The sequence below is a fragment of the Colius striatus genome, chromosome Z (genome assembly GCF_028858725.1).
Source record: "Colius striatus isolate bColStr4 chromosome Z, bColStr4.1.hap1, whole genome shotgun sequence".
In the NCBI taxonomy this organism is placed as follows: domain Eukaryota; kingdom Metazoa; phylum Chordata; class Aves; order Coliiformes; family Coliidae; genus Colius; species Colius striatus.
The window spans coordinates 45,259,220-45,273,502 of NC_084790.1; the positions used below are offsets into that span (position 1 = coordinate 45,259,220).

At 36.5% G+C, this 14,283-nt stretch overlaps 1 protein-coding gene across 2 annotated transcripts in view; it reads left to right on the forward strand.

Annotated features, from left to right (window-relative positions):
- Positions 1-14,283, forward strand: part of ZSWIM6 (zinc finger SWIM-type containing 6) — a 108,402-nt gene that overhangs the window by 64,797 nt on the left and 29,322 nt on the right. For both annotated transcript variants that reach the window (XM_062018262.1, XM_062018263.1), the window contains exons 3-4: positions 5,643-5,791; positions 6,318-6,468. In XM_062018262.1, the coding sequence (XP_061874246.1) occupies positions 5,643-5,791; positions 6,318-6,468 (300 nt within the window). The remainder of the gene's footprint in view (positions 1-5,642; positions 5,792-6,317; positions 6,469-14,283) is intronic.

Here is a 14,283-nt window from a genome sequence, read left to right on the forward strand (position 1 = left end):
GGAACTTGCGTTTGAAGTGGTTGGAAGGTCAAACTGTATTCCTGAGAATTTCAGTGGAAATGGGAAAGTAACTGCAAGATGAGTGTGTGGATCTGTTTGTATATTAATCTCACATTAGCATTGATTTGTAATTATCTGAATATTGAAAAACTGTCTGCCTTTTTGGTGTTAAGGACAGCCTAGGAAAGCAATTTCATTTTTACCTTTTAAACTCTACTATTTCTTTCCTGAGTGTTTAGTGATGCAGTTGAAATCTCTGCTTTTAAGAGCTATATGTGTTTCTCATTCTTTCTCCTGTTTTTTGATTATCTGACTCAAAAATGAGTGACTCACCAGTACAAAACCACATACAGATGAACTGAAATTTGAGGGAGGACTTGGGAGAAAGCGATTTAAGTGCAGTTGTCTTCTCAGAAACAGAGATAGCTGGGTAGATGTTTATGTATTTGTCCAGGCAGATCTAGCAACATCCTTTGCAAACATCAATTTGTATGTTGTATTAGGAGTGCCAGTGGAGAGATTAAAGAAGGAAACATCTCTGCAGAAAACTGCTTTAAAAGAAAATTCCAGCTTATCTCGTGCTGTTCCTATATATTTTAAGTTACAAAGGACATTCCAGAGGGACACTTCAATATGTGTTAATGTGAACTTGGCATAGTTAACTGATATGGTGTACAAAACTGTAGGGTAAGATAGGAGTGAACAACAGAATATGATGTATTGTTTATCTAGAAAAGGAATGTTTATGTTAAGGTATGTTATTAAAACGATGAAAAAGCAAGGCCATATGAACTATAACTGGCAAAATTGTAAGACTAGGAAATGGCAAGTGAGTTTCCTTTCAAAAAGAATGGAAGTGAAGAGCTCCAATGTAAGACAGAGATTTAGTGAACCAGATTTGAGAAGGAAGTAACAAAAAGACTCACCAAAAGTAGAGAAATTTCTGAAACCTAAGTACAAGTAACTTAGTACAACATAAAATTAAAGAAAGATTGCTAGCAAACTAAAATGACAAAAAAGGATTTTATATTTCTATGAAAGGTTTTTGAGATATATTAAGCATGAGAATACAACTTGTTATATACCATATAGTGAGATTTTGGTTTGATATGCAAGGTAAAAATAACTGAAAATAATGTTTACTAGTCTGTACTGTTAAGGAAGTTCATCTGCCACATACAAGTAGACTTTGGAACTTTTTGCTATGTTTATGAGACCTGGATTTTATCAGGAGAGATTAGGTATTGTTACCATATAAGTTCAACTCCCAGCACTTTCTTAACTTCTAAAGATGGAAGGGAAAGAATGTTTTAACTTAACTCAGCAACTTAGCAGAGCCTGTCCTGTTTTTATATTCTGTTACCACAGTCTGCTTCACAGCAGTTGCTGCTTTTCTTCGGTGCTGAGTGCTGCTGAACAGGTATTATATTCCCCTAGAGTTCTGAAATTAAGTGCGAGATGAAGTGACTTTGTCTAAACTTTAAATCATTTGGGGACTCAAAGGCATAATAGTATTTTTGAATAATTAATTTTATGATGTTTGGGCTTATGTAATTATTGTTTAGAGTAATTCTTAGCACACTCAGCTTATAAAATCAGTTGCTATTCAGTTGTGAGTCAACATACAGCAGTATTGGTTTCTAGCAGGGACCATTCAGTCTTTGCATAGTACTCAGTAAGTCATGCTTTTTATTTGTAATCATTTTTACATACTTTCTTAATGTGAAGATATTAGGAAAACATAATAAAATTTAACTGATCTAAAGTTCATATGTATACTTAAAATTATTTTTATAAAATGAAGTTTAAAAAGTGAGTAATCTGTCATGGTTTAAATTGAACATCAGTTGTGATATTCAGAAATAGGAATCAAGGAATCAGTTTACTCTAGACTACTATCTGTTTTGGTTTTTTTTTAAGCAAATTTCACTGTTGTTCTACACCTGAGTGGAATGCGATGTAGGCAATTCTTAGCCTATTTCTATGTACCTCATTTTGTTACAACTTACTTTTTTACATTAAATTCTCTGTATACAATGTCAGTTCCTGAATGTGATTACTTGTTCTGAAAGCAATTACTCTTAAAATTGCTATGTAATGATCAAAATGTTCTGAAGTGATAATTCACGTGTATGACCATAAATACAAAAAAAAGGCTGTTACCTCATTTTCAGATTTTATTTGGGTGTTCAATTTCACAAGCAGTTGTGTACTATATTCCTGCTTTAATTGCTTAGATTGCAATGTAGTTATTTTAGTAAACCAGCATGATTTAAGTATGTATGGCTATATTGATATATCAAGTATAAGTATTTACTGCATTTAACTGTAAGTATGTGATGTGAAACCAATTTTAAAGACCAGTCATGACAGAAGTTAAAGCCAGAGGTTGTAGGGAAGGAGATTAAGCCATTAGTGTCTGTAAACTGACACAGTTTAATTACAGAGTTTAATATTTAGTATAATTACACAGTGCTTTTCAACTTTCACGGTTGACGTGAACTAATTTAGCCTTGTGACACCTCTCTAAAAGCATGTAAATAATAGTTATCTCATATTCATCAGTGGGAAACAGGATTTGGTCTTGGTACCATACTGCACAGCAGAGGTTAAATTCGGGGCTGTACATAGCCAAACTGTCCATCTGCCAGCGCCTCAGTGCCTATTTGGGGCCAAATGGCATCCGGCACAAAGCCACCACCTTTGGGTTGAAGCTTCATGTTTGACTGCTGTTGAGCCTGAGCCTTCCTGCTGGCGGCTGTTAGGGCTTCATCTTGCAGCTCCAAAGGCAGATCTCTTCTGTTGTTTCTTGATAGTTTCTTGTCTACTCACCTAGTCTCCTGTCTTTAAAAGAAAAGTGGCTGTTGCCCAGGAGTGATCTGTGTTTGAATGGGAGAGGAAACAGACTAGATGAGATCACTTGGTGTTCACTGTCAGTGAATTTGACGAAAAGTTTCTGGTTGCAAGACATGGAGATGTTGGTGTCTTGACCCCAAAATGGGAGTGACATGGGCAGTGTAAGCCAAGGCTTTCCCAGCAGCTCTACAGGGATGCCTGACTACTGCTGTGGTGGGAAGGTGGTTTGGACTTAAGCCTGATCAGACACACCATCTTCATGCCTTGTTAATCCATGGTTGCTGCTAAAAACTGCTGTGTTGAATGACCAGTAAATTTTAACTATAGCTAGTGACAATTACATATAAGCCAAAATTTCTTTATACATCCTCATGAAAAACTCTGAATGTAGCCTTTATAAGGCTTTGCAAGGAAAAATTGCTACAAGTGGGACCTCTCTGTATTACTCTATTGACCAGCATTGTAGAGGTCAGACCCTCAGCTTGACGTCTTCACCTTTTACAGTCTTCGACCTTAATGAAAATAGTGCTGATTTCAGTATACTGACCTCTGTCAGTATACTCTGTCAGTATACTCAGGCAGCAGCACTGTCTGCACCACAGCATCTTCTCCAGAAGCAAAGGTATGTTTGGGATCATGTTGGGAGAAGGTGCTGTGGTGGAGGCAGTGCTGCTGCCCAGGCCAGCAGATACCCTTATTCCTGTTAAAGAACCCTGTTGTTAAAGAATCTGTGGTAGCTTCGTTGAAATTTAACCTTCTATCACAAGCTGACTGACGGGCTTTTGATAAAATGTAAACAGTTACAGAAGGAATTTTGAATTTTTCCCTAAATAGGGAAGCTTAGCTGAGGAATCTTGGACTATTTTTAATTCAATTTAAAAGTAGTCATAGCAAGATTACTTAAATCTCCCTTGAAGTGAGGAATACATATAGTAGTTCCTTTTGACAGCTGTTTTCTGGGTGTTATACACCAATGAAATATTTAAAGTATTTGCAAGGTGATACTGCAAACCTGTGGCTGTGCAACAGCTGCACTGCTTGTTCTTGTATGGCTTGATTTCCCTTCTTACTTTGTTCTTTGCAACTGAAGACTTACTAGTATGCATTTTGTGTGGCTGACTGAATTGAGAACCCCTTAAAACTAACATATGAAAGATGGAAGTATGCACAGAAGAGGAGGAATTTTCATTCCTTGATTTTATTTTGTATGGGTTTGGGCTTGATTTGTCCATTCTGAGACACTGTTATGGTCTCTGTGAAGGCACATATTGATTCACATTGTTCATTCACAACTTCTAGGACACAATTTCTTATTAACCAAAATACATAGATATCTATTTATGTGTATAGATATATGTATACAGGCAGTGCAATGTTCCTAAGTGTAGGCCCTGAAGTTGTAGGCAGTTTGAGAAGTCACTGAGCTGGAAGACTTCTTTTACTTTCTCAGCAAATAGTAGACAAGACATCTCTCTGACCTTTTAAATGTTCCAGTTGTGGTTTCGTTAAATAAAGATTCCATCATTCATTACAATCACTTAAAAGCTTCACCTACATGGCAGAGCTCCAATTGTGAAATGAAAGCTTGAATCAATTGAATCAATGTTTAAGTCCTATACATCTGAAGAGTTGTAGTTATCTTTGTTTTTTAAGTTTCAAGACTTCTTTGAAAAAGCAGGGTTTTACGTTTATGTAGCTTTCCTGTCAGTATCCTCTTTTTTTTTTTTTGGCCACTCGGATTTAAAAGGGATACGTTGCGTAATGTGATTGAGTTTAGAAAGTCATCTCAAAACCTAACAGAGCTAGAGATTACACAGTTGTGACAAGCCCAAAGTAAAAATGTCAAGTTAACTTGAGTCTTGGACATGTTTAAAATAACTTACACCTGGTATGGTGGTACGTTAACTTGAGTTGTTTCCCTGACATTCTAGATAAAACATTTTCCAGTGTTTTCAGTTTGAATGCCTTTAGAAAAATATCCAGTGGAAGTGCAGACTTCGTCATAAAATACAATTTGCTAAATGGTGCAAGAACCTGTTTTACTTAACTTTTTTAGTCTTTAGAACAGGCTGTTGGTGGGAATCACTGATCAAAACTGCAAAATTTGAGTTAGAGCAGCTTGTGGCTAAAGCACTGCATAATATACATCTAGTTACTTCAGTTCACTCTGGGCTAATTCAGGCAGAGTTGCTCTGAATTTACTTTGTGCTGATGACATTGCCTATGTAAAAATACTAATTTGGAAGCACCACAGTCTTAACTCTTTATTTCTGATGGAAATGTGTTCTAAGACTTTCGATTTGTTTGGGGATTCTTTTTACTCTTTGTTTAGCTTTGCAGAGCCATCACAGCTCAGAGGCACCCGAGGTGATGATTTTCCTCATGTTCATCAATAGCAGCGCTCACTAGCAGTCACTTAAACCTGAGCAAGATTGCTGAAGGTACAGGAATTACACAGGTGTTTGGGGGAGAGTGGTTTTTCTACAGCTGTAGAAATACTATGCAAAGTCTTAATTTTCCTTGTAAAGGTATTCTAGTATAGCTGCTGAGAGGAAAAAAGCTCACCTTGATTTTAATGTTTTGTTGTGAATTATTTTTTGAGTACCTTTTCATAGTCTGTAATTTCTAAGTGCTTAAGACTAGAAATTTGTTTTAAAGAATGTTTAGATTAAAGCCAAGACATGCAAAACAAGACAAAACACAAATCCAAAAACCTTTGCAGTAGTCCTTTCCCCTGGACTCTTCTTTATATAGAACATAATACTTTCTTTTCTTACTGTTTACAGGTGCTCCTGACCCAACAGCAGGTGCTAGCATAGATGATGAAAACTGTTGGCATTTGGATGAAGAACAGGTCCAAGAACAGGTTAAACTCTTCCTCTCCCAGGGTGGATACCATGGATCCGGGAAGCAGCTCAATTTGCTTTTTGCAAAGGTGTGTTGAGTACTCTATACCGTCCCTTTTTTTGTCCCCCCTTCTCCAAGCCAGTCTGTACTTGTTTGAGTCTTATTCAAGTCCCGTTGTTCTAAAACAAGACAAAGCCTTGGGTACAGATAGCAACTTATTAATGAACTGTACAGCAATGGACCACAATCTAATGTGTCTTGATCAATGTGAGGATATCAGGTTACACTCAGACTATCTACAACTTCGCTGTTCTTTCCTTCCCACCCCCAAAATATTGGGAAAATCTGTAGAAATTGGTCTTGTAGTAGTTTGCATAATACACTTATGGATTACTCATGGAAGAGAAGAATTCTTTGAAGAATTGCAATGGAATACTGAAACCAATTTTTTTTAATTGGAAAGGCAGACTATTTTTTCTATTTAACTATTTGACACTGTACATATAAATTACATTTATCATTTAAAAGAGGTGGAATATTTAGCACTGCACCATATTGTTTGTACTGAGATTTCTTTGTTTCTTCAAGTTTGTATTAAAAGACTTATTTCCTAGGTGCGAGAGATGCTAAAGATGAGAGATTCAAATGGAGCTCGCATGTTGACGTTGATAACAGAACAGTTCATGGCTGACCCTCGTCTGGCTCTTTGGAGACAACAAGGAACTGCAATGACTGACAAGTATAGGCAGCTCTGGGATGAACTGGGTAAATTCACAGACTTCAAAATTATCTAGGTGTTCATATGTATAATGAAGAAACAATTACTTATTTGGGGTGGAGAGAAACTTCATGATACTAGGTAAAGCAAGTTGGAGTTTTCTGCATTTTTTCAGTTAAGGTTGTGTGAAATTGAATTTCTGATCTACAGTGTGGGACAATTGTAGTTGGAGGAGAGAAGTATGGTATGAAACAAGTGCAATTGCAACAGGTTTTAAGTACCTGACGATATAAAAAGAATAAGGCAAAAAAGTGGAAGCAGAGCTACATGATCAATGGTAAGTATATAAGCCACTAGTGCTAAACAGGAAAGGTTAAGGAAGAAATTGATTCACAGCATACAGAGAAATAGAAGGGAAGAAGAGAAAATTCAGTAAGAGTGTAAGAAGATGACAAAGAAAGGAAAAACTCCATTACTGAGTGGGAAAGTAGATCAAATATGAGGGTTAAACAAATTAACACTGCTTTACAGGAAAGGTCAGTTGTGACCAGGTACAAGATTTAGGTGTGCAATGGAGAGTGGAACACAGGCTGAAATGGGAAAAGGAATGTATAAACTGGTAAAGTCTGAAGCCATTTGTTTGAAAGAGTTCTAGAAACTTGGTAATATACTTTTCAGCTATTGCTTCAGAAGTTGTCAAAACCTATAGGAATTTGTGGTAGGGAAAATTCCAAACAACTTGAACGTAAATGTCACCAATATTTTAAAGGTGGATAGGTGTGTGGAAAGAATATTAGGTAAACACAGGCATTGCTTTCCTACATAGAAGGTACTGGAACAAGTAGTTACTAACCAGTTGTTTTGTAAGTGTGTAGAAGATAAAGCAATAAAAGACAATCTAAATTGTTTAAAATACAGTGGTTAATCTGATTTGTTTCTCCCAAACAAAACCGTATGAGTGAAGGGGTTAATGTGCATATGTTAGCTCTAGCTAAGTTTTTGAGGCTATCTTGGAGGCTTCCTCAAAGCAAGCTGAAGACAGCCTAAATAGGCTTGTCTTGTGGTTTGTGGGACTTGGAGTAGCTACTTGTGCTCTTGCACAATTTTGAAAGACACTTCCAAGTCTAGACTTTGTTTTGAAATGGATTCTGATCAATATTGCTATGACTGACTTGTGTCATAGAAGTAACATAGAAATAAGTTGATATTAAATAACACAAACAGAAAAACTTATGTACGGTGAGTATGGGACATTTCCTAAACACTGCAGAGAATAGTGCTGAAGATGATAACTCTCTTGAGTATATTTTAAAGGTGCAAAATCAAGCTAAGTGAAATTAAATCCATGCAAGAATAGCAAGCCTTATTTAGAAAGGAATCATGGAAATCAAAACTTAAGCTTTCCACTGCTAGGTGTTAAAGATGACCATGACTGATTGCATGTTGACTAATAAGACTAAGACTGGATATAATCTGTTTGTAAATTGTGCATAAATTATGTTCACTCTAAATGAAGCATTGACTTAATAAAACATTAGTTATGTAGTTGAAAGACTTCTGTGGAGCAGGCAAAGCTCTCTGAGTGTGGATTTAACTACTTTTCTTCTAGTGTAACAACCTTTTTAGTGTGTCATTTTTATGATGCCTTGGCTTGTCAGGGGATTAAGTTTTTGCCAAGTAGGTCATGTGCTTAGCTGTACATGTATGCAGCAAAATTGTATCCCACTATACTGAAAACTTAAGGATTTCATGCTGCATTGCTTATGTGGATTGAGCTGTTAGATGGTGGAAGAGGCCAGAAATGTGTTCTCCATCTGTTACCTGTGGCAGTCTTAACCACAGGCTGCCAATACACACAAAAGGTTTTGTTACATTTTTAGTGGCTCATCATTTCATCGTTTTCACATTAATGTCATTTTCTTAACAGCACCTGTCTGAACACAGAGGAAGTGCAATCTCTGCCTGAAGTACTGAATAAGCAGTATTTCAGATTAATTGCATTAATTTACCTTTGTTTAATCAGAATTATATATGCCACTCCAGAAAAGCCACAGTGCGACCTCCAGCCTCACTGTTACTTCAGATACTGTATCTGCAATACGAGGCAGAACCTGTTGTTTCAGTCCTTGACTGCTCTGCCACATCCAACAGTATCAAAATATGCTGATTGTGTGCTGCGATTTCAACTGCAAATAAATTTTAATCACTTCAGGTGTGCACTAGGCTAAGGATAGAACTTAACCTGGTTCTTCCACCTCCATATGGTGTTTATGTTGCTAAACTGTCCATTTCCTCCCCCCACGAGTAGGATTCCTTCTGCTGGTGGTTAGCACGTTCTATCAAGATTGGTGTTAATTGGAGGAGTATTTTCACCTTGACTCCTACTTGGTGTGACAGTTATAAGCTACTACTATGTTTTCACTAGGATTTCACCTTGAGTTTCACTCAACTTTTCCCATGTGAAACATGTAAAAGTTGAAGGAGATTTTAAGGCAGACTAGAGTTACAATAATAAGCTACAGAAAGAAGAACCAAGATATTTCTGCCGCTACTGCCACAGATCATATGTTGCCGGAGCTAATTCAGACACTAGGTTTCAGGAGGTAGTGTCATAATTGTGTTCTAAAATAATGTCTTCCTGTCTTCTAGGATGTCAGAGGAATAAAATGTTGATAAAGATGACACAGGCCTTTGCGTATTATCGGTTCAGGATAATCTAGGAGTGGCATGTATGTCTTTTGTTAAAAAAAGTTTCCTTTTTCTCATTTATTTCACAGGTAGTTAGCAGTTTAACAGTGTAGCTACGGAGATATTTAGGGCTTTAAAAGTTTAGTAAATACAGACTCTGGTTAATAAAGTCTTGCTTGCTTGCCCTGGTATGCTCTCTGCCAGTTGCTAGGCATGTTGACTCTTAGTCAGTTCCATCTTTGCATAAGTTTTGAAGCATGCTTAAATAACATCAGTTTTGCTTCTTGACTGGATCACTTAAGCCTTTCATTGGACCTTAATTGATGCTTCCTGCCTGGCACTGGGCACTGGCCAAGGATACTGGAAGGACACACTGGACTCTGATTGAACTTCCTGCTGAAGTTCATGGTAGATTGTTGACTTTCAACAATCTACAACAAGTTAGATAAGATTTCAACATTTGAAAATACCGATTTAAATGAAAAAGCCACGCAAAGACTACAAAAATCACCAAACACCACACCCCCCCGACCTCATAAATACTTCACATATAAGTTTGAACAGGACAGTTTTCTAATACCATGTCCTATTTCCATAAACAATTAAAAAATCAACTTAAAAACTTGATTCAGAAGCCTCAAATTAACAAACAACAAAACAAAAAAGCCTTACACATAACTTGTTGTTTTTTTCAAGTCTGCAGATCAATAAGAATAAAAAAGAAGTTATGCTTTGCAGATTGTCCTATTGTATGTCAAACAATGGGTTGATCTAACTGGAACTACTTACAGATCTCCAGAGGTGTAGTATTGAGAAGATTAAGATTATGAGCAAGCCTTAGAGCTTTGACTTGTATACTTCTCATACTAGAAAAATTTAGGTGCACTGGTTAACAGCTTGCCACAGTAATACATAAATGTGCTTGTTTGAGAGCGGAGTTGGAATTCTTCACATTGTTGCTTTTAAATGATGTCTCAATAGGTAAATTTCACATGGTGATCTTTAAGTCTTTAACTCGTGGTGACCATGATTAAATACTTTGGTCTATCAGAATTATTCATTAATTGATTTACCTTGTTAATTTAATTGCATTGGTAAAATGGGGAAATATGGAAACACACAGTAAATATCTGCTGATTCCTGTTGAGCTGAGATCTCTGATTTGAAGGAAAGGTCAGTTTACCTTCTTTGTAGTCTAGAGGGAAAAAATGGACCATGCAGATCCTTCCTGTAGCAGTAATTTGTTAATATTCATCCATCAAAAAAAAAATCTTTGGAAAAGAGGAAAATTGGACCTTGCGCCCTAGCCCAGGGATCATGATGACTGTGTAACTCTGGTTTGGAATTAAATGTTGAGCACTGCCAGATACCAGACACTCAGAAGAGGCTCAGTTTTGTTGGCAAATGGAATCTGCAAGTTATTTGGTGTTTTCTGCAGGCTTTTGGCTGTGAAATGAAATTGGAAGCCCTTTAGCCACATGGATAATACAGGACCTGAATACAAATATCACATGTCACCATCAAGGCCCACTGTGAAACAACAGTGTTCCCACTCAAACACTGTGCCATTATGGATCATTTAAATATGGGGATTACATTTACACTAAAAGCTCCATTTGCCTTTTGCTGCAATTTAAATGTCCTCTTAGCAAAAGCTAAGTGACAAATTAAATGAAAAAAGTGCCTACATTTTTAAAGCTGTAATGCAAAACAACCTTTTATTGCTTCTCATGTGCCACGAATGAATCATTACACTTGTCAACCCTAAACCAAGACATAATTGGAGCATCTACTGTTGTCAAAGCAGGGCCGCTCTTGTGACAGCTTAATAAAGTTGAAACTGTTAAATTAAATCCCAGATGCTTAATCTGATGAACACAGTCGAGTAGAAGAATCTAAGACAAGTATGTACTACTTGGTGGAGTGATGGAGCCCAACAGCTTGTCAACACGTAGATTATAGGATCAGATTTTTTTTGTGTGAACTACCGTTTTCAGTATCTTTATATTCTCTTGCTTGCCTTTGTGGTGAAAAAACTTCCCATAATTTGCATGTTTCAAAACAAACATTTCTAGTAGAAATCTTCCATTTCTGTATTTAAGAGGGAGAAGAAAAATGGGGTCTTTTTTAAGTCAAGTATTTGTTTCTTGTGGAATAAAAATACAGTGGCTGTATCATGGTAAAGAGGATATGTCCAAAAAGCAAGGCAGGGCAGTGGATAAAATTGGTATTCTGAGTTTGCATTGTACTGATTCTGGTCTCTGTCCTCTGATGTTGAGGAGAACTTGATAGGTATTCTGTACCTCCATCTGGCTAGTATCCATGTTTTAATGCATAAGTGTCTCCTGTCAACCACTTACTGGTATCTAAAATTTTTAACTGTAGACATCTCTCACAATATTGCCCTGAGCCTAATTCACAGGGTGAAGATTTCCTTTATGACATTGTTGGAATTCTTTCTGTTGTACATACTAAATGAGTTGTAGTCATAGAGGTATCCTGAGCAGAAAATATGACTTTGCCATAGTAGTTTATTAGTAATTTTTAACTAGCACTTTGCCCTCTTGTGGGACACTTTTTAAATGTTGGGACAGATGAGTTCACATTTGCTGATATTTTGGCCACTTTCTGTATGAGAATGATACATTTTCATGTTAAAAATATAAAAGAAGAGTGTCCTTTTACATGATCATGTCATGTAGAGATACGGTACAATATATTTCCTGAAGAATAGCTCCTAAACTTTTATTAATAACACTTTACTCCTTATTTGAAACTTAATTCTAAATGTTGAGTTAAGGAACCATTATAGAGTAATTAATTATAGATTTAATTATAAATGATAAATGGTTTATACTCAATTAATTATAGATTTAATTATGATTTTGCCATCTGAACAACAGTGATTGGTTCTTAAATATGGAAACCACTCTGAATTTTTCTGAGAAAATTTTATGTTTATCCTTGGAAAATACCAAGTAATATTCTTTCAACCTTAGCTAAGTGAAGCTGTTTTCCATCTATATTTCTGTCTCAGGCATTCCTTCCCCTTTGCAATGAGAGAAATGAACTTGTATGAATGGGACAGGCCAGCTGTTCTAAACAGATTATCTGTGCATAGTACTGAAGGGGGGGGAGGGGGGGAAGACGAGCTAGTGCTTTTGCCAGTATGCCCCTAGAGAAATTCCTTCCTAATGCCATATTTGAGGACTTATTCAAGGCTGCCATTTAAAAGAACTAACGAAGTTAAGCATTCATTACAGTTTCTGTTCTCTAATACCTTTTCTTTTTTTGAGCTGCATACTTTATGCAATCTATTTTTAGGATCAGTCATGGACTACAAATGTTCACTTTTTCCTATATTTTATGGTATTGAAAAAATGGTACAACAAAGCTCTAGGTTTCAAATTTGTGTGCGAACATATACCCATATTTTCATTATTTCTTCAAGTATTTCAAGTTCCAATTGCATCATGTTCTGTCTTAAAGCTAAGGAGAGTACCAAGTTGCTGCACCTGTAGAAAAAGTTAACTTCAGATTCCTACTTTAGACTCATTTTCACATAGTACATTTGTGGCCTTGAAGTGAAAGCTATAGTAAGACCTATATTTCAAAGGAGGTGGGATGTAGCATGCTTTGCAACAGTTCTCTTGGTCTTTCATCATGGCACTTCTATGTAGAGTGATATTTTACACCTATTTATGTCTTCAACTGTGTGATATCCAATAGACTGTCTTTAATCCTTCTACTTTATTTTGGTTTACTCTTAGCTGCCATAGTATGATTGCCATACAGTTATAAAACATGTGCCTTCAGTTCATATACTTAAGGTTACATCTGCTCTTTCACAGAATAAGTTTTTAATATATGTAATGTTTGAATGCTTTGTGTAGTTGGAGGCATTAAATTATCAATACTTCTTAGTTAGCATCACAAGACAATTTTTCTGCTCAAAGACCTGAGGTATGAATGACAACTTACTGGAATTGCTGTCATGGCCCTGGAGTGTCTCTGTTGTTGCTGTCACCTTCATTTCCCTGGTGAATGAAGCCAGGCTGCAGCTGTGTGAAGATGGGTTCTGTCTGTCTTCTCTGAGGATGATTTCCTCCGTTATTGGTATGTACCATGATGGTATTTGAAATTAGAGTATGAGGCCAGAGTATGACAGTAAGTGGGAGCTATTTTCAAAGACAGCATTCTTTCCTGTGGCATTTATCATATTTGAGGAATAATGTTAAAAGTAATTAAATTTAGTATGTAAGCATAGCTCGAGGGGCTTATTTTTATTGCCATATAGAAAGTCTGAGTTTCCATGTAGTTCAGCTGGATAGAAAGGTCTTTTACAACAAAAGCCAATTTTTTCAGTACTGCCATTAAAACAGTTTTTGAAGTTTTTATTTTTAAGCTATTGAACTGATTTACTTCTAAATGCTCTTAAAAGAATAATTCTGTATTGGAGCTAATACAAAACTCATTGTGGTCTTCACCAAGAAATCGTGACTTTCAAGATTAAGAGCAGAGTTTTGCTGTGATCCTGAGCTGGTACTTAGCATTGGGTTTTTTTCCTTTCTTTAACTTTTTAATATTCCAGTGACACATTAATTTAATTTTCCAGTACCACTTCTAGTAAAAGGAAGAGAGAAGTATTAGATTAATGGAGTGGAATTACTGAATCTTAAACATAAGAAAGAACTATTTCACTGTGAGGGTGATGGAGCCCTGGCACAGGCTGCCCAGAGGGGTGGTGGAGTCTCCTTCCTTGGAGGTCTTCAAGACCTGCCTGGACATGTTCCTATGCAACCTGATCTAGGTGAACCTGCTGCTGCAGGGGGGTTGGACTAGATGATCTCTAAAGGTCCCTTCCAACCCCTACCATTCTATGATTCAGATAAGACAATCAGAATGTTTTGTTGTGGCCAGTTACAGGGGATTGTTTGACACAACTATGCTCACAGAATGTAGTGATTACTTTTTTTTTTAAACTTCCTGCTTTGGGAAGGAGTGTTTGCTTTCACTCCACTTCTATTTTTTTAGAAAGGGGAGGTATTTTCATGTCTTTGCTTTTTCATATCTTGTTTTATGTGAACTTTACTATTTGGTATCTTTCTAAAAAAAATCAACTGTGAGAAGAATTCATCTTCATGATTAAACAGAGCTATGTTAGTGTATGTACA